Source organism: Brassica napus, chromosome A10, assembly GCF_020379485.1.
Source record: "Brassica napus cultivar Da-Ae chromosome A10, Da-Ae, whole genome shotgun sequence".
NCBI classification, from domain to species: domain Eukaryota; kingdom Viridiplantae; phylum Streptophyta; class Magnoliopsida; order Brassicales; family Brassicaceae; genus Brassica; species Brassica napus.
In genome coordinates, this window is record NC_063443.1 from 15,060,054 (window position 1) to 15,079,989 (window position 19,936).

The 19,936-nt window shown below is 37.7% G+C and overlaps 5 protein-coding genes across 8 annotated transcripts; 3 read left to right on the top strand and 2 right to left on the bottom strand.

Annotated features, from left to right (window-relative positions):
• The first annotated feature begins 23 nt into the window (after window positions 1-23).
• On the top strand, window positions 24-1,960 carry LOC106370501 (histone acetyltransferase MCC1-like). Its single transcript, XM_013810501.3, has 5 exons — window positions 24-455; window positions 556-700; window positions 1,170-1,269; window positions 1,339-1,567; window positions 1,656-1,960. The coding sequence occupies exons 1-5, from the start codon at window positions 349-351 to the stop codon at window positions 1,846-1,848; spliced, it is 774 nt and encodes a 257-aa protein (XP_013665955.1). The 5' UTR covers window positions 24-348; the 3' UTR covers window positions 1,849-1,960.
• A 609-nt stretch (window positions 1,961-2,569) lies between these two features.
• Window positions 2,570-7,200, top strand: LOC106371980 (SART-1 family protein DOT2-like). 4 transcript variants are annotated; one of them, XM_022693497.2, is made up of 14 exons: window positions 2,625-2,690; window positions 2,792-2,879; window positions 3,104-3,696; window positions 3,994-4,132; window positions 4,234-4,276; window positions 4,437-4,550; window positions 4,643-4,739; window positions 4,826-4,892; window positions 4,969-5,028; window positions 5,105-5,705; window positions 5,913-6,289; window positions 6,393-6,613; window positions 6,711-6,795; window positions 6,898-7,200. In XM_022693497.2, exons 3-14 carry the CDS (start codon window positions 3,146-3,148, stop codon window positions 6,973-6,975), a joined length of 2,433 nt encoding a protein of 810 aa, XP_022549218.2. In that variant the 5' UTR covers window positions 2,625-2,690; window positions 2,792-2,879; window positions 3,104-3,145; the 3' UTR covers window positions 6,976-7,200. The 4 variants fall into 4 exon arrangements, with proteins under 4 accessions (XP_013667555.2, XP_013667522.2, XP_022549218.2 ...); XM_013812101.3 differs by lacking the exon at window positions 2,792-2,879 and having other exon boundaries at window positions 2,570-2,690; XM_013812068.3 differs by lacking the exon at window positions 2,792-2,879 and having other exon boundaries at window positions 2,608-2,690; window positions 3,135-3,696.
• A 256-nt stretch (window positions 7,201-7,456) lies between these two features.
• LOC106370509 (transcription factor MYB41-like) lies at window positions 7,457-11,020 on the bottom strand. Its single transcript, XM_013810502.3, has 3 exons — window positions 9,570-11,020; window positions 8,403-9,119; window positions 7,457-8,288 (listed from the first exon to the last, which is right to left on the bottom strand). The coding sequence occupies exons 1-3, from the start codon at window positions 9,869-9,871 to the stop codon at window positions 8,252-8,254; spliced, it is 1,056 nt and encodes a 351-aa protein (XP_013665956.2). The 5' UTR covers window positions 9,872-11,020; the 3' UTR covers window positions 7,457-8,251.
• Window positions 11,021-13,338: 2,318 nt separating this feature from the next.
• On the bottom strand, window positions 13,339-14,765 carry LOC106371954 (inositol-tetrakisphosphate 1-kinase 1). Its single transcript, XM_013812074.3, has one exon. The coding sequence runs from the start codon at window positions 14,576-14,578 to the stop codon at window positions 13,619-13,621; it is 960 nt and encodes a 319-aa protein (XP_013667528.1). The 5' UTR covers window positions 14,579-14,765; the 3' UTR covers window positions 13,339-13,618.
• A 246-nt stretch (window positions 14,766-15,011) lies between these two features.
• Window positions 15,012-19,903, top strand: LOC106371983 (transducin beta-like protein 3). The gene is made up of 13 exons (XM_013812105.3): window positions 15,012-15,419; window positions 15,501-15,683; window positions 15,813-15,974; window positions 16,125-16,342; window positions 16,461-16,743; window positions 16,843-16,977; window positions 17,215-17,333; window positions 17,799-17,955; window positions 18,135-18,381; window positions 18,457-18,533; window positions 18,730-18,849; window positions 18,957-19,262; window positions 19,351-19,903. Exons 1-13 carry the CDS (start codon window positions 15,123-15,125, stop codon window positions 19,651-19,653), a joined length of 2,607 nt encoding a protein of 868 aa, XP_013667559.1. The 5' UTR covers window positions 15,012-15,122; the 3' UTR covers window positions 19,654-19,903.
• The last annotated feature ends 33 nt before the right edge of the window (window positions 19,904-19,936 follow it).

Genomic DNA, 19,936 nt, shown 5'->3' on the forward strand with positions numbered 1-19,936 from the left:
TATAAGTGTACCTGGTCCTAACTAGTTTAGTTCGAAACAAAACATAATAAAAATTTCGTGAAAGTCTGCTACTTTTTGTAAACGCAGATGCACGTGCTTGTTAGTGGCAAGTCACGTGAGGTGATCTGAAGAAAAGCACGGCAAAGCAAAGCAAGGCAAAAGTCGTTTCTTTCGATTCAATTCACCCCCGCGAAATCTCTTTGCAGATCAACGAACCCATCTTCGGATTATCTTACCTTAACCAACCCGGATCCAGTTTTGATCTTTGTGATCTTTTTTTCTTTTGTGGGGTTTAGTTATTGCAGACAAAAGTCGCGTTTTCCGCGTGGGTTCGTGGGGAATTCGTCAATGGAGGAACTTAAAATCTCTAGTCGTCCAAGTATCTGCTTCAGGCCGATAAACCCTTCTGATTTAGAACGTTTGGAGCAAATCCATCGCGACATATTCCCAATTAGGTAAGTTTAAAGTTCCTTTCTTTGGAACATCTTTTTCAATACTTATCTGGTATTCAGTTTTGAGTGACTTTCCCTTTTGGGAGATTGATTTTTGTTTCAGGTACGAGTCTGAGTTTTTTCAGAATGTTGTCAACGGTGGTGATATCCTCTCTTGGGCTGCTGTTGATCGGAGCCGCCCTGATGGTCTTTCTGACGAACTTATTGGGTTTGTCACTGCTAAGATCGGGCCTGCGAAAGAAACCGAAGTGAGTCTATTTTCCTTTTTTGAACTTGTTTCTGAAGGTTTCTTTAATTAGAAGGTTTCTGAAGTGTTGATTTTGAATCTTTGAAACAGTTTCGTGATTTGGGTTTCTTACAAATTTCTTAAAGATCAAAACTTTTAAGCAGCTTTTGATTTGAATCTTGGTTTGTAGCATGTTTACCGCATTGGTTTCAAAGCTTTTGTGTTCTCTTCTTTTTTGGATGTAATGTGTAGATTTTGATTGTTGTCGAAACATTTGATCATGTCCTATATAGTTTAAGCTTGAAACTTTAATTCATGCTTATCAGATGGGTTTCTTACAAAAGTTCTTAAAAAAAATCAAACGGATCTGCTTTTTTCTAACATCTTGATCATGGTGTGTAGACTTGTTTTGTGCTTATTTGCTTAAATGTAACAAGCCTAGGGGTTTTCTTCTGTGTTTATATGTTGATACTTTTCTCTGTTTCAAGCAGATATCAGATTTAATAAGATATAACTCTTGTAAGGGAGAGGAGACCTTGGTGTACATCTTAACGCTTGGAGTTGTAGAAAGCTACAGAAAACGTGGAATAGGTATTTTCATTGATTCTCTAGCTTGGTTTTGTTAATATTAAGCTCTTTAAGTTTGTTTCTTCTTTGCAGCTAAGTTGCTTATTAAGGAGGTCATCAAATATGCGTCTAGCATCCCTGTGTGCCGTGGTGTTTACCTTCATGTGATTGCACACAACAGTCCTGCAATCCGACTGTACAAAAGAATGTCTTTCAGATGTGTAAGGAGGTTACACGGATTCTACATAATCAACGGCCAGCATTTCGATTCTTTCTTGTTCGTCTACTTTATCAATGGTTCTCGCTCTCCTTGCTCACCCTTGTAAGTAGAAGACGCTTTGGTTTTCTTTAGTTTTGTTCATGTATTGGGGGGTTATGGTTGGTTTAATCATGGCTGCATTGCATTGCAGTGATCTTGTGGTGTTCGTTCTTAATTATATGAGAAGTGGAATCAAATCAGTCGCATCAAGGCTAACAATGAAGCACGAAGAAAAAGGCTTGAAATGGATTAAATGCAAAGACATTACGCGGTGTCTCTTGCCCACTCAGACCAAACGAAATCTTGCATCCGAAAGAGTATCATCCGGCTACGATTACGTTTAGTGTTTTAGTCTCTGATTCATAGAATTCATTTCCATGTCTTCATTAAGCTCTGGTTATGTAATAAAAATGTAAATATTTTCTGATAGAAAAAAAAAAATTCTCTTTGGGAGTAGGTGTTAATCCACTAACCATTTTAAATTAGTTTGATTGCTGAAATATAGCTTTGTGCTTTTAATATACAACTTCGGTTTAGTTAAGTAAACCAGACTGGATCAATCTTTCAGTGAACTACATTTTCAAAATTTTCATTGTATGTGTTTAGAAAACATTTAATTTGTATACCAAAGTGGTAAACGATGAAATTGCGCAGAAATTGTGCCAAAATTATTAAAAAAACTGTTAAAATGAAATCATAGCGGTTGCAGCCAAAGAAATGAAGGTTCCTCACTTTATACAAGTATCATTTTCGCTAGCAAAGCTCGTGGTTCGGTTGAGAAATGGTGCATACAAAAGGATATGCTGCTTTTAACTTGAAGATTCGGTACGTTATGTGTAAAAATGGCGATCTCTTAAAGCGTTTTGAGGACTATGAAAAGTTGAAAACAGCTGGTTGAGTCTTCATAAACCGGACCGGTCAGGTAGGAATTTGTTAATCATTTTGAAATGATCTACACTAAACCAATTTGGTATTTTGAACCAAGCCACGAACACTTCATTACGAAAATTAAAACCGGTCCTCATTAATTCACGTACCAACGGGTTTGCTCTTGAACCGGAGTGCTATAAATATAAACGTATATCTGCTTTTCTTATTTTTTTTTTTCTCTTCACAAAATCGTTTCCCCTCTCGTCTATCTGAGTTTCGCCGTCGCTTTCTACCGGCGAGCTTTCAACCCTTCGCGGTATGCTTTTAGTCGTCATCTCTCTGGCTTGAATCATTATTTCTCAATTCCTCCGCATAGTGCTCTATCTTCTTAAGCTGCTATTCGTTGGCGTACTTCAGATTCTCTTGCAGTTCTGAGCCTTTTCAATCTTATTTGTCCGTGGATCCGAATATCTCAGTACTTTCCATTGAAATCTCAATTTTCTAGGTTCGTCGAATCGTATTTTGATTCGATTTTGTTTTCTCTCAATAATAGCAAAATCTCCGTAGGTTAGGGTTTCCATGAGCAACGATTAGACGCTGTATGTAGTCAATAAGTATATCGGCTCAGATCTTTGCCACTATAATAGTTTTTGTTACTCTAATAGCTTGTTGTAGTCTGCAACCACTGTAATTTTTTTTGTTTCTGAGTTGTTCCTCTTTTGTGATTAGGTCCTGATTGAAGTTTCTGGGATTTGTTTAGGCGTTTTGAGAATGGAAGTGGAGAAGTCTAAATCCAGGCATGAAAGTAGGGAAGAGAGGGGTGATAACAAGGGGTCTCCTTCTAGAGAAAGCAGAGATGGAAGGAGGAAGGAGAAGGATTACAGGAGCAAGGATAAAGAAAAGGACTATGACCGCGAGAAGAACAGGGATAAGGACTATCGAAGGGATAAGGAGAAAGAAAGGGACAGAAAGAGGGATAAAGAAGGAGACACTGAGAAGGAAAAGAGCAGAGATTGGGATAGAGAGAGGGATAGGGACAGAGATCGGGGGAAAGATAAGGAGAGGGAAAAGGAAAGAGATAAACATAGAGACAGAGAGAAGGAGAAGTTGAAAGAGAAGTCTAAGGAGAAGGAGAAGGAAGCGTATAAAGACAAGGATAGGTCAAGAGTTAAGGATAGATCGAGTAAGAAAAGCTACGAGGATGAGGATGAGAATGAAAAACCTGCGGAAACAAAAGACCATTATGACAGTGAGGATAATGCTGATGCTGCACCAAGTGGGAAAGAGCAATCTGCAACGGAAGTTGAGGAGCGCATTAAGAAGTAAGTGATTCGTTCTTGTGCTGTAAACAATTTAATTTTTGAGTTTCTTATTTGAAATATTTTACATTTTATGATTGAGGATGTTTTCCTCTTAGAACATGATTTTTGAGTTCAGTAATTTTTTTAGGCATCGTATTTGTTTGGTTCTCGGTTGTTACGATAACATCTGTCTTGTTGTTTAGTCTTAGTTATTTCTGTAAGGTCTAAGGCTCTGCTTATTTCTCTTGTGTCATGCATTTAGATTATTAGATATATTAATAATCACGTAATAAAAAACTTTTGTGTTTTCTATCTCAGGATGAAAGAAGAAAGAAAGAAGAAAGCTGAAGAAGCTTCTGATGCTCTATCATGGGTTGCAAGGAGCCGTAAAATCGAGGAAAAAAGAAATGCTGAGAAGCAAAGAGCTCATCAGATGTCCAGAATTTTTGAGGAGCAGGTGTTTCCTCCCTTCCTTCGACATATTTGTATCCTTTTATTTCTTCTTAACTTACTTCTATTTGACGTTTTAATCATGTATCGTATGTTATATTTGTATAGGACAATCTGATTCAAGGTGAAAATGAAGACGGCGAGGATGGTGGTAAGTTTTGCTTTGCTCGAATTTATATAAATGTTGGATGCAACAGTCTATCGATTTTAGTGTGGTAGAGAGAGACGTGATGCTTGTACTACATGCTTTGCAGTTCTTTTCATGTGATACGTGCTAGTTAATAATTATCTTCATATATTCTGGTTACCAGATCATCTATCTGGTGTTAAAGTTCTACATGGTTTGGAGAAGGTGGCGGAAGGTGGAGCAGTTATTTTGACACTAAAAGACCAGAGTGTCCTTGCCGATGGAGATGTCAACAATGGTTTGTATCTTTTAATGCTCTCCTTTATTAATGTTTTCAACTTGGTTGATGTGAGGGTCTGTCATTAACGAGCTTTGCACCTATTCTGGCAGAGATTGACATGCTGGAAAATGTGGAAATTGGAGAACAGAAGCGTCGAAACGAAGCTTATGAAGCAGCCAAGAAGAAAAAGGGAATATATGATGATAAGTAAGTTCAAGTATATTTCAGTGGCATTATGATGAGCATATCTGTGTTACTTAAGATTGAAACATAGCAATGGTATACTTTTGTAGGTTTAACGATGATCCTGGGGCAGAAAAGAAGATGCTTCCGCAGTATGATGAGCCCGATACTGATGAGGTAAGTTAGGAATTTTCAAATACTAGAATTGTAGACACTGGTTTGGGTGAAATAATGTTGCTGCTTTCATCTACAGGGGATAATCTTGGATGCAAAGGGTCGCTTTACTGGTGAAGCAGAGAAGAAGCTGGAAGAGGTACCTATCTTCCCTTACATTTTTAATGATTACTGGATCAGTATTCGCTAATGTAATTCGTTTTCCTACCCATCAGCTTCGTAAAAGAATCCAGGGTCAAACGACAAGTACTTTTGAAGACCTCAACTCGTCAGCAAAGGTCTCATCAGATTACTTCTCACATGAAGAAATGCTACGTTTTAAAAAACCAAAGAAAAAGAAATCATTGCGGAAAAAGGATAAATTGGACATAAGTGCGCTTGAAGCAGAAGCTATTGCATCAGGACTGGCAGCTGAGGATCTTGGTTCTCGCAAAGACGGCAAAAGGCAGGCCTTGATAGAAGAGAAAGAAAGATCCGAGAACGAAAAACGGAGCAACGCCTATCAGACCGCCATTGCTAAAGCTGATGAGGCATCCAGATTACTCAGAATGGAACACGTTCAGTCTACTAAAAGAGAAGAAGATGAGTTGGCTGACGATGCTGAAGATCTTTATAAATCGTTGGAGAGAGCTCGGAAGTTAGCTCTCACAAAGAAAGAGGAAGTTAGATCTGGTCCTGAAGCACTTGCACATCTTCTGGCTTCCAGAACCAATGAAACGACCGATGATAATAGCGGCTCTGGAGCTGAGACACAAGAAAATACAATGGTTTTCACAGAGATGAATGATTTTGTCTGGGGTCTCGAGCGTGGTGAAGGTAAAGTATAAATCATCTAATGACACAAGTGCACCATTATTTATTGGTTTGCCTCTATTATATTGATCGTCATATGCTTCTTGGAATTTTATTTGGTGGCGTATACTCACATTCGTTAGAGTTTTACCTGTGTATCACCCTATTTCTTACAAAATAAAATATTTACTTTTGTCGTTAGAGTTTTGATCTATTGGTTTGGTCTTCCAGGTGTTGTGGGGAAGCCTGAGAGCGAAGATGTTTTCATGGATGAAGATGAAGCACCCAAAGCTCCTGAAGAAGTAAAAGAAGAGCAACCGGATGGTTGGGCAGAAGTTAAAGACACTGATATGGATGAAGGAGAGGTTCCATCAGATACCAAAGAGATAACTCCTGATGAAACCATACACGAGGTTGCGGTTGGGAAAGGATTATCTGGTGTATTGAAGCTTCTTAAAGACAGAGGAGCCCTAAAGGAGAAGGTCGAATGGGGTGGTAGGAACATGGACAAAAAGAAGAGCAAGCTTGTTGGTATCGTGGATGATGAAGGAGGTAAAGAGAGATTCAAGGATATCCGGATTGAGAGGACTGACGAGTTTGGTAGAACTGTAAGTTTTCCTTAAGCTTTACTTCTTCAGTATTGTTAAAACTCGTCTTTAATATGTGAATATCTAAAATAATCTGATATTCAACTTTCACGTTGTGAAACAGTTGACTCCGAAAGAAGCATTTCGACTACTCTCTCACAAATTCCACGGGAAGGGACCTGGAAAAATGAAGGAAGAGAAACGGATGAAACAGTACCAGGAAGAGCTCAAGCTAAAGCAAATGAAAAACTCAGATACACCATCGCTCTCTGTTCAGAGAATGAGAGAAGCGCAAGCTCAATTGAAAACTCCTTACATTGTCCTCAGTGGCAATGTCAAACCAGGGTATATCTTATGCTTCATTACTCAGTTTTAGTTTAGATTTGTTCAGCGACACACTCGGTTTCTTTAACTAACACTTGTTTGTTGCAATTTGTTTCAGACAAACTAGTGATCCTCAGAGCGGGTTTGCGACTGTTGAGAAGGATGTTCCAGGAAGCTTAACACCAATGCTTGGTGACAGAAAGGTTTTACAGAATCCTAGATCAAATATAATTCATATTATCGACTTATTAATAAGATACATAATTCAGAATTGGTGTTGATCGTTTCATTTGATGGCGTCTCAGGTGGAGCATTTCTTGGGAATAAAACGGCAATCAGAGGCTGGAAACTCGAATTCACCAGCGAAGAGACCGAAGCATTGAAGTCTCAAACCCTCATTTACTTGCTCCTATGCTTTTTTCACATCGATTTGTCTCTGGTTAACTCTTTCCAAGGATATGATGACGTATCTGATCTTTTGTTACAATCTTTAAAACAAGGCAAAGCTCAATATAGATTCATGCCGAGACTGATGGATGAACAGTTGTGACTATTTTGGTTTCGGTTCTGTAATACAGTCTCTTTAGTAAGAAATCATTTAAAAGATACTTTGAGTTTAGTTCAGAGAAATTAAACCGAATTAAAAGAATCTAATTTTATTTTCTTGTGGTTAATCATCAATTGTAAACATTAGCGCACGTTTAGCCTCTCATATTCCTCCGTCGCAGGCCATAATTTAATTGTGCTTGAGCGTTTAATCTGGTAATGGAAAAATATCATTTCAGTTGACCATTTCAGTTGACCAAAAGTATACAGCTTTGTCGGATTTTTCTTTGGCATAGAGCATTATAAATACGTTGATGCTGTATATCGATAACTATGATTGCAATTAACGATATGCTTTTTTGTTAATGGACTTTCTTCTTTTATTTAAGATCATAAATGTTTTGTCATCGTTTAGTTTCGGCCGAAAGTTGAAAACATTGCCAGGATGTTCTGTCCCGCGAGACATTTACCGTAAGTTATGTAACTGTCTACTTGTCCAGCTAGTCATTTTGTCGCCAAGTCAAAACCAATACAAGACTGTCATTTTCGAGTGTATATATTGTATTTGTAGTTCACATCTTCTTACCCATCGCTAACTAAATCTTTAATCTTCAGTTATTTTTGGTAAAACAAACAAAAAGTACCTATATTTAATTACTTTCCAAACGTAATCATATTTATCTTGTTCATTTGGCTTGGGAGAGTCAAAAATTTATTTTTGTTTTTTAATACAAAGCTCGACTGTTTTTGTTCGCGCTTGCGTGAGCTTTTACGTTTATACAGACTGTAAACTTCTAAGAAAATCATAAATGGAAGAAAACACTTTTCTTTGCTATTGAATCAATAGTTTTGATACTGTATTTTCGTTTGTGTTTTGCAATGATAATTGTAATATATAAATTAGATTTTAGAAGTGTAATTTCAAACAATATTTAATACAATAAAGTGGTTAAATTTTACAAGATCAATTTACATACATGGTCTAGAAAAAGGGATACATGGTCTAGAAAAAGGGAACTTTAGTCTTTAGTGAACGATAAATATATATGCATATAACTCTATCCAACAACAAAAATTACGATATTATTAGTCTCTCTCTAATTCGAATCTTGTCTATTCAGGAAACGGCCATGGTTCCGAATACGTTTGCCTGCAGAACGGAGAATTAAAAAAAAAACATTAGACTAGCCTAACACTTCATGCATGTGAAAAGTGAAATTTGATTTATAAAAAAATGCATGTAAAAAGTAACGAGTGATCTTACTCTATGATATCTTTCCAATAAGAATCACTTGCTTCATCATCAATAGTGTCACGCCATGGTTGATGATGATCTTGTGTGGAGTTTGATGATGACGGGTTTGAAGTATCCTGACTATGCTGATGTTCATGAACTATTCTTTTGTTCTTGATCATCATCTGACTTTGTTTAGATTCCCCTGGAGAAGCCGGAACCAGTAGTGGAAGCGAATTATAATCATCTTGAGCATTCATTTGTACCGGGGAAGAAAATGAATCCAAAGGATGATCATTTGTTTGGTTTTTTACTATAAAATCCTCTCCATGACTATTTTCAAGAATGTGAGATAAGTTTTGAGATTGGCCAAAAAGATTTTGGTTCTCTAGGTAAGAAGATTGACCAAAGAGATTGTCACTGGTCTGCATGGCTAATGGCCAAGACGAGGAATTGTTGTTGTTATTGGTGCTAAGGACTTGAATAATATTGTGTAACAATTGGGCTTTAGCAAGAGTTGTTGCATCCAGTTGCACGTAATTTTGATTAAGATTCAAGAGGCTGTTGAAATTTGCGGCGGCTATAATCTGTGGAAGAGCAGCTAAGACGTTTAGATGGTCAGTTCTGGGCCTATGTGTGACGGGATCAATCCCCATTTGGAGAAGTTTCTTTCTCAGATGTGTGTTCCAATAGTTTTTGATCTCGTTGTCCGTTCTCCTAGGAAGATTACTGGCTATCGACGACCACCTTTAAAAAACATAGACAAAAATTTAAACCAATGAAATCGATAGTATCCTAGTGGATTAGTATATGATAAGTACCTAACATTATTTTACTTTCGTCAATTAGAAGATAATAAGTTTCAAGATTGACAAACGGCTACATACGTATGCACGAAGAGAAAAAACAGTGTAGTAGGTGTTTCAAATATGATTCTTTTATCCATAAACCACCATATATTAATAAATATATATATAAAACAATTTTCTCGAATAACATTTTTAAGTTTTTGTCGTAAAAATAGCTTTAAAAAAATGATCAAAATAGTCATTTTTTGTTTTGAAAATTTTAATATTTTTTTTAAAACCATATTAGTATATCGCTAAGAAATATATAATTATATACTATAGACTAGAAGAACTAACATATAATTTCTAACTAATTAAGGAATTATAAAGAGTAAAAGTAATTGATTACTTGTTTCCAAGAAGGGAATGGAGGTTGATGATGGTTTCTTCTTCCTCTTCAGTGAAGTTCCCTCTCTTGATGTCAGGTCTCAAGTAATTGGTCCATCTCAATCTGCAACTCTTTCCACATCGGTTTAAACCGGCTTGCTTAGGAAGAGCTCTCCAGCTTCCATGGCCGTGTTTTTGAATGTGATCGATTAATTTATCATCCTCATCTTGTGTCCATGGCCCTTTCTTCAGCCCATTCTCATCGCAACATGGCGATCGCCCCATTTTCACTATAAAAAATGTTATATTATACTTACAAAACATTATTAAATAATTAAAGTAAATTCAATAATCTAACCACATAGATCAAGCTAAGAGATAAGAAATAAACGAGCACATTTTCATTACATTATAGGATAATATATGAACTTGGATAACATGTGCATGATCATAAACATTTTTTTGGTGTAAGCGCATGATCATAAACATATACGTACGAGAATACTAACATATATTTTTGTATGTGTGTATGTATTATCAAACCTGTTGAAGATCACTTTAGAATTCACAAGGGCGAAAGGTTTCGAAGAAGGCAATCAAACTAAGGATCTTAGCTAATTAATGAACCTAAGTGTATGTGTGTGATCTTCACGCTTTAAATAGGGTTTTTGTGTTTTGCGTCTTGTATCTTGTCGGAAGGAGAAAATCTTAGTTTAGGTTTTGACTTTGATGGCCAGTGAATGACGAAAATACCCTTGTATAATATTATTTTTTGCAAGAAGAAGAAAATGAAAGGAAGAGAAGAAGATGATCAAGTTTGTGAGCAATGTAGGTACACAAAAGTTGCTGCAACTAATCCATATGTTGACAAAAGGGAGTTTGTGAGCCTTTAATAAAACTTTTAATGTACAATGAATATGTACTAAATCATAGCAACAAAAAAACAATACTATACTACTAGTATTTTCTAAGAATGAATCAAACGTCTCGATATGGTAGTTGATTATTGGTGTAAATTTAGTTTTAAGGACACCAAGGCACGCAAACTCATGAACCCTGCCTGGGAGGCTGGGACCCGCGAAAACCCTAACTCTTCTAACGACTAAACTAATTCTAACACTAATTCAATCGCTTTATAGATGCTTCTACGTTGAAGGCTTTAATATATAGTATATTGTATCATCAATTTATAACAATATGATTCGTTAGAGCAGTGATTAATTTACTATCATTTTAAAGTCCTGTCTGCTTATATAGCTATTTAGCCCCCAAAAAAGAGAGTTATTTAGCCTTTTTTTAGAATCGATTTTGCTTAGATGTGAGGAGTCGTTCTGTTGATTTGTGTTAGGGATCTATTGCTCTCTAGTACAAAATTACTAGTTCCAGAATATGCAGAAATGGATTTATTGCTTATAACCCATTTAAATATTCAGAGAAATAATTCATCATGCGTTTATGGCCGGATCTAAAGTTTCGAGGGCTATGAACATTTTTTTTTGAGAAATTTATAGAATAAAAGTTCGTAATTTGGAGGTATATTTTTTTTGTAAGAAACTTTAAAAAAAATTAGGGACAAGACTAATATTTCACCCGACAGCGTCTAAATTTACAAAAGAATAGCTAGTCTAAATCGTTTCATAGATCCGAGATACCCTGGTTAATAAAAAAAGGTTACCTTATTTCTTTGCAATGTTTGAATTGACATAACCTCAAATTTGTTAAAGGACAAAAACTTGCTTAAGTACTTGAGTTTGTCCAAAATGCACAAACCAACACTTATTTATACACGTCACACATATACTGAAAACCCAAGTAAAGTTTTCTATCTATCTCACTTCTATATACGTTGGGTCTAGCTACGATAATTACCTGATACTATGTCAAACCTAACATCTTGAATAAAAACCAATCTGCAACAATATATTAGACGTTGCATCGCCAAGCAATTACGCAATATATTATATGAAAACCTAAAGTTTAGTAATCCAATTAGTTATCAATATGGTGCGTCAACTTGGTAAAATTTTACCGAAAAATATTACGGATATAACAGCTACTTTGACATACAATGAATATACAGTAGATTAGGATAAACTTAATTAATCTGTGAGAACTCACATCTTCACCTTCCGCATGTACTTTTAGGTATGGAATAAAACTTAAAGATGAAAAGATAGTTGGTTAAAACGAAGACTTCCATATCAAATAAACATAGTTAAGTCTCCTATCTACCTTCTCGAAGCTGCTTACCGTACGACGTCGAATTCAAATATATTGAGAAGTCTTTTTCTTTGAGGAAGTATATTAAAAAATTAAAAGTTAAAAAGCTCACATCAACCGTGCTGCTTGAGGAACTTAAGGTTCCATGCAGTCAAAAAGTAGATTATATTCCTTTGATGCCTTCAATAGCAGGGAACCCAAAAGCTCATGGGCTTTTCGAAAGATAGTCTTTGCCGAATATGGTGTTCAAAAGAAAAAAAAGTATTTGCCGAATATTATTAAAAAGAAATCATTATTTCTGTAGTTCTAAGAAAATAAGAGTGTATCATCCACAAATTTATATGAGCATCTGTAAACTATTTTGAGACTTAATCTCTGAGATCTAATCAGTTGTATATTTATTAACACAGCTTTCTAGCTTTTAAATTTTTGTTTTTGTTTTTGTTTTTTTTTTGTCTGGTTAATTATGCTATTACAAATTATGAGAAATATTACATAGACGATATTATACTCGACAATTCTATCTGCCTTATGAAAATTCATGTCTAGACCATGGACATATGCAAACACGTTTCGACAATTTTTGTTTTTGTTTATATAACTAGAAATGATTAGTGATCTCATTAGGAAAATAAGAAACAACAAAGAGGCTTTAGCCAAAAAGAACAATTGACTCAATTTGAATATCAAACTGGTTATTATATTCACTAAATTTTGTTAAGACACTAAAAATTTGATAAACATATTCGGAATGATCCAGATCACTCACTTGCTTAACTTTATTCTAAAAAATGGAGATTTTGGACAAGAATATCAAAATTTTCCAGAATCTGTCTCATCAGCTACATCCAAGTTGCTAAAGCATAAATGCCAACCTCAATATGCCTATGATGTACACATCAAACCATAGAATAAGATGCTGCAGAATCTAAAGCAGTAGTTTAAAATTTTGGATAATCAAAGATCAACCGTTGAAACGAGTATGAAACCCGAGATCTATACTCAGGACGCAATCATAAAGATTCTTAAAAATGAGAAGTTCATAGATGTGAGAAAGATTTCTATATTCATTTTATCTAAGAGATTTTATCTAAGCCACCTAAACATCGCGCCTCATGAGGTGAGAATGCATCAAGTTTGCTCCATCAGGGGAAAAAGATTCCAAAAGATTCATGCCTAAGGCTAGACCAAACACATACCTTACCAAAAATGATCTCAAACAAGGACCATACGTATTTCGCATTAGTTCTATACCAATAATGTGCAGAAACAAGAAAGATAGGATGAAGATACAAAAGTCGGAGACATCTTGCAAACCATTTCCATGTCTCTTGTTCATATGGGAAGACCGATACAAAGAGCTTAGCACTGGTTTCATATAACAACAACTTCAGAATAACGAGAATGGAAAGCACTGCCAAGGGAAGTTGGCAATCAACAACTTCGGAAAGCATTTCATCAATCAACTATCTCACTCTTGACACACTGTTGAGAAACAGTCGCCACTAAAGGTTTATAGAGAACCACTCTCTACACTACTACCAAGTACCAAGAGTTGAAAACAGCGCAAATGACCAAGAACTTAGAAATCCAATGCTATTCAAGAGTAGGCAACAGTTATGCAGTGAACAAGGCCTTGCAAAACTTTGAAGTAAACGAGAGCGAAACAACTAAGAAATAATAACAATAATTAAAAAAAAAACACAAGTTCAAGAATCCAAATGAAAAATTAGCAGAGCAGCTAAGTCACCATAGGACAGATTGAGATGTCTGCAATGGCACTTGCAACATATTCCAGAACACATTGCAATGTATAGAAACCCTCCCTAAGAAATGCTCCTGCTATTGATCTCAGACATGATTCTTCTTTGTGACCATGTCCCAGAAGAACTCCGTCAACACAGGCTCGTAAGAAGGCATCTTAGCATAACCAGGAAAGTAGTTAATATCAATCACAAGGTACCTACTAGCATCTCTCGCATCCCTAATCACGTCAAAGTTAAACAGATTAAGACCCATTGATTTCCTCATCGCCTTCGCCAGCTCCTCCAAGAAACTCGTCGGCGGCATCTCCACTTTCTCCAAGCTCCTATCCTCTCCATACTCCTTGTTCTTCTCCTCCTGAGCAGTCAAGTTCGATATCTGCGAAAACGGAAGAGACCCTTTAGCCGTCCCGATCTTCTCCTCAGAGATATCCGGTAAAGATCTCCTCTTTACACACTTCACATAGTCTCCAACCACATAGACCTTAAAGATCACACCACCGTGATTCACAAACTCCTGCAACACAATCGGAGCTTTGAGTATCTTCATCCCTTCTTGATCGTAGATCAAGAACATCTTGTGAGACTTCGCGCTCCCATCAGCATCCAAGGGCTTAGCTATCACCGGAAACTCAAGCTCCCCCAAAGCTCCATCACCGCTCAAAACGTTCTCATCCATAACAACAACCTGCTTCGGAACTCCAAAACGTTCACTTTCGGAGACAGGAAACGTTAACTGAGTTATCACTTCAAGCATCGAAACCCTATTGTGCAACCTCTCGATCGCCTCGGGCGAATCAACGACGGGGACACGTGGACACTTCTCGCGAAACTGACTGAGATTCTCCTTCCAAACGACGTCGTAAAGCTTGTGGATTACGCAATCGAGGTTCCCTTGCTCCAACAACGATTTCGCCGGATCGAGCTTGATTAGATCAATGCCTCGTCGCCTCGAGTGCTCGATCAACGAAGGCTGGATGAAACTGTTCTGCTTCTTCTCCGCGAGAGCGTATCCGACTACGTACCTCTCCTTGATTGAATCTGCCATCTTGCGCCGTTGCTCTGCTTCGAAGGTTGCGAAATTAGGTTAACATTCATGCCCCAGGGATCAAAAACCTTTATCAATGCGAGATTCTGCACGGATCAGATCGAGGAGATGATGCAGAATCTTATGGGCGAATCGGAGAGGAAAGATCGAAAGGTATCGCCTTTCATGAGGTGATATAGAGAAGAGAAGAGAGGGTTGTACACGTGTGGAATCGAATATAGGTACGTGTGAGGTTGCAAGTGGCGAATGTTTGACACGTGTAAGCGTGTGGGAGTTGGCGAGTGCTAGTCTTTTTCATAAGATGGACGGCTATGATAGCTTCATCTTTTCTGTGGGCCTATGTCCTTGTTAGTGGGCTTAGTAGGTCTATAGAGCTCAAGTATCTGTGGGCTATTTTTAATGTTAATGGGCTTAGTGGATCTATGGCCTGAGATATAAAAGCGGCGGCGGCTTAAACCCTAATTCTTTCTTCCTCGCGCGCAGTCTCAACGTCCTCTTCCTCCGACGTATCTCTTCACCGGACGGGAAACTGTGAGAGATAGAGATGGCTCCTCAGTCGTTGAAGAAGAACTACAAGTGCTCTCGTTCTCTAAAGCAGTTCTACAGCGGCGGTCCTTTCATCGTTTCGTCTGACGGTTCTTTTATCGCCTGCGCTTGTGGTGAGGCCATTAACATCGTCGACGCGTTGGACTCGTCGGTGAAATCAACGATCGAAGGAGAGTCGGATACGCTCACTGCTCTGGCTCTTAGTCCTGATGATAAGCTGCTATTCTCCGCTGGGCATAGTAGGCAGATTCGAGTTTGGGATTTGGAAACGTTGAAATGCATTCGCACTTGGAAGGTATGGGGAATCATTTAAAGGAGTGTACTTTTGGCGAATTCGATGTTTCAGATATGAATAATGTTTGGTTTTGATGAGCAGGGACACGAGGGGCCTGTGATGGGAATGGCTGTCCACGCGTCTGGTGGATTGTTAGCTACGGCTGGATCTGATAGGAAAGTGCTTGTTTGGGATGTTGATGGAGGTTTCTGCACTCATTATTTCAAAGGTCATAAAGGAGTTGTTTCAAGTATCTTGTTCCATCCTGATGCTGACAAAAACATTGTGTGTACCTATTTTCTTTTCATAGGTTAAAATATAAAGAGAGACATTCTATTATGAGAGTATATTTATATATTGTATTCGTTCTTTGTTTGATGACATGATTTTCGTTTTTTAACGTTTGGTGTGTAGCTTATATCGGGAAGTGATGATGCTACCGTTCGTGTCTGGGATCTTTTGGCGAAGAATACTGAGAAGAAATGTCTTGCCATTTTGGATAAGCACTTTTCAGCTGTGACTTCCATTGCTCTGTCAGAGGATGGATGGACTTTACTCACTGCTGGAAGAGATAAAGTAAGTTCTCAGCAAGCGCTCTCTACCTTAATTTAGTTACGTACTTCAGGAGTAGGATAGTTTTCCGTTGGTGTTCAATTAAATGGTACGAGGTATTTCAGTACTGCCTCTATTTCTGAAGTTTAAGTGACAACTTTTGGTTAATCGCAGGTTGTGAATGTGTGGGACCTTCATGATTATAGCTGCAAGACTACAGTTGCAACTTATGAGGTACTAGAAGCTGTGACACCAGTTTCTTCTGGGACTCCTTTCGCTTCATTTGTAGCTTCTCTTGATAAGAAGGGTAAGAAGAAGAAAACTCCTTCTCAAGAAACGCATTTTATTACTCTCGGGGAACGTGGTGTAGTGCGCATTTGGAAGTCTGAAGGGTAAACCATTATTTCCTTCAATATTTTTTGTTGCGCTGATTATTTTTGGTGTGAAATCATATAAACCATCCTAGCGTAAGAAAAAGGGATTGAAGTCTTTAGCTTTTTACTTTGACAGTTCAGTTTGCCTCTACGAGCAGAAGTCGTCGGATATCACTGTCAGTTCGGATGATGAGGAATCTAAAAGAGGGTTCACTGCAGCTGCTATGTTGCCTTCTGATCGTGGACTGCTTTGTGTGACTGCTGATCAGCAGTTTTTTATCTACTCCGTTGTGGAAAATGCAGAAGAATCAGAATTAGTGCTAAGCAAGAGGCTTGTTGGATATAACGAAGAAATATCTGATATGAAGTTCCTAGGTGATGAAGAACAGTTCCTCGCAGTAGCTACAAATCTCGAGGAGGTAACTGAGCATTTTGCAGACTTGATCATTATCCTGTGAGTATGACCAAGTCTAACATTTGATGCTTCCATGGACTAAGATTTTCAAATCTTTATGCAGGTTCGTGTTTATGATGTAGAAACAATGTCATGTTCGTACGTTTTAGCTGGCCATAAAGAAGTTGTTCTGTCCCTTGACACATGCGTATCTAGTTCTGGGAATGTTCTAATCGTGACTGGAAGTAAAGACAAAACTGTAAGTCCATCTACTTACCTTGTAGTTATTCATAAACCATGTTCGCCTTGAGCCTTTTTCATTGAGTTAGATGGACAAACAAAAGCTAGATAACTAGGGATAGATTTTTTTTTTGTCTCAGATTTTACAGTGCTATTTCTAGCTTATGTCACTGTTGTTCATTATGCACATCATTCCCCAGAACACAACCTACAAACCGCCTATTTCAGTTTGAGTGATTATTTTGTTACTTTACAGGTAAGGCTATGGAATGCAACCAGCCAATCTTGCATTGGAGTTGGTACAGGTCATAACGGAGATATCTTAGCGGTTGCTTTTGCGAAGAAATCTTTCAGTTTCTTTGTCAGTGGCAGTGGGTACGTGCTACATAAATGATTTCATATTCTTTGCATTTTGTATAAGTGAAGCACGGTATTGCCAGCATGAAACTATAGGCCTTCCCATAACTGATGCTTCTAGCTTATAGATGATTGTGTTTATGTCTCTGACCTTTCTTTACCCTGCCACTTAACTGGGGGATATAAGAAAGAATCAATTTTCGAATGTACTTTGTTGGCTGTTTACTGCTAGGCCTTATGTTGGACTGTTGGAGTGGGGAATGTACTATCAGATTAGTAGTTGAGCGACTTTATGGTTGAGATAGTTTGCTTGTTGTTATATTAATCTGTCAGTGATAGAAGGTGTAGAACCCTGTCTCGATTGTAAACTGTAGATATTTATGGTCTAATTGTTATATCTCCTTCTCGGCGTGTCTCCCACAACTTGTTGTCATGTTTCTCTTAGTATAATTTTAATTCTTATCTTGCATTCCACTGGATTAGTGATCGTACACTGAAGGTCTGGAGCCTTGATGGCATCTCAGAGGACTCCGAAGATCCCATTAATCTGAAAACTAGAAGTGTTGTTGCTGCCCACGATAAAGACATCAATTCCGTGGCTGTTGCTCGTAATGATAGCTTGGTTTGCACTGGCTCTGAGGTAATTAGATATGATGAGCAAACCTTCTCTGATTAAATTTGTGGTTATCTCGCTCGATTGAACATTTTTCAAATACAAACATTTGTATTTATGTTTCTCTCTTACTGAAAGTAGTTGCACTTGGCTCTGAGAATGCATCCTCGAGGCTCTTATTTGACGTATTTGGTTCTGTCTTGCAGGATCGGACAGCTAGCATATGGAGGCTACCAGACTTGGTGCATGTCGTTACGCTTAAAGGACATAAGAGGCGGATTTTTTCTGTTGAGTTCTCGCCTGTTGATCAATGCGTAATGACAGCATCAGGTGATAAAACAGTAAAAATTTGGGCTATATCTGACGGTTCATGCCTCAAAACATTCGAAGGTCATACCTCAAGTGTCCTTAGGGCCTCATTCATAACTGACGGCACCCAATTTGTCTCATGTGGTAAGTTTCACTAGCTTGGTGTCAATACTTTTTTTTTTCTTCTTTAGTCTTAACATTCTAACAATGTACTTACAGGTGCCGATGGTTTATTGAAACTTTGGAATGTGAACACTAGTGAATGCATTGCCACATATGACCAGCACGAGGACAAGGTACTATTAACAATCCTTGGTTTCTTGATGTATCCATATCTTGTCTGCCTTTGATGATGTTAGTTTTTAAGAATTATGAACTACTGTCGATGTATTTTAAAGGACGTGTTGATGAAACATGTTCATAGACATCACTTGCACACAAACCTCTTGCTAGTAGTCTATTCAGACAAATCGAACTTTGCATTTTTCACAGGTGTGGGCTTTAGCTGTTGGAAAGAAAACAGAAATGGTTGCTACTGGTGGAGGGGATGCAGTTATTAATTTATGGCATGATTCCACCGCTTCTGATAAAGAAGACGAATTCCGGAAAGAGGTCTGTCAATTTCACTTATAAACTAAAAAGTCTGGTTTCAATGGAGAGCGTTCATGTGTTCTTGCTCTTTAGTCTAACCATCATCTTGAACCTCTTGTGTTGTACAGGAAGAAACAATCTTGAGAGGTCAGGAGCTGGAAAACGCGGTATTAGATGCCGAATACACTAAAGCCATAAGATTAGCATTTGAGCTTCGTAGGCCTCACAAAGTTTACGAACTCTTTGCTGGCCTCTGCAAGAAAAGAGAATCAGATGACCAGATAGTGAAAGCTCTTCAAGGACTTGAAAAAGAAGAGTTCCGTCTACTTTTTGAATATCTCAGAGAATGGAACACAAAACCAAACCGATGCCACATTGCTCAGTTTGTTCTTTACCAAACCTTCAACATACTTCCTCCCACAGAAATCGTTCAGGTTTGTCTTACATAAAAATAGTCAGTGATTAATAGGGGTGAATAGTATCGGTTTCGTTTGGCTTGATCTTGGGATTTTATTTCGACAGGTAAAAGGAATTGGAGAACTCCTGGAAGGTTTAATCCCATATTCTCAGAGACATTTCAATAGGATGGACAGATTTGTAAGAAGCAGTTTCTTGTTAGACTACACACTCGGTGAGATGTCTGTGATTGATCCAGAGACTGAGACTGAGTATCGCAAGGACAAGAAGATGGAAGAAGTAAAGGTCATCGCTTCTGTGTCTGCAATGGAACAAGACTCGGAAGGAGTAGACCAGAAGACACCTTCGAGGAAACGAAAGTCTCAGAAATCAAAAGATAAATCGAACAAGAAGAGACTCGTTGCATAAGCTCAAGGAAATGTAATCGCAGTTTGAGTTTTGAAACACTGGTTCCATCGCATGTAGCAAATGGCATGAATATTATACATTTTTGATGAATTTCAAGGGTGGTGGAATCCCAATTTTTGGTAAAACTCACTTGTCTACTCTATCCCCACTGAGTTTACTCGTTTTTTGTGCAATTGCTTAGTGAGCCTTTGGATTTAGACACAGCAAGATTATTATTGTTCCAGAGCACAGTAGCTCAACAAATGTGTTATTTACCACTTCCAAACTTTCTCTCTTATTTCAT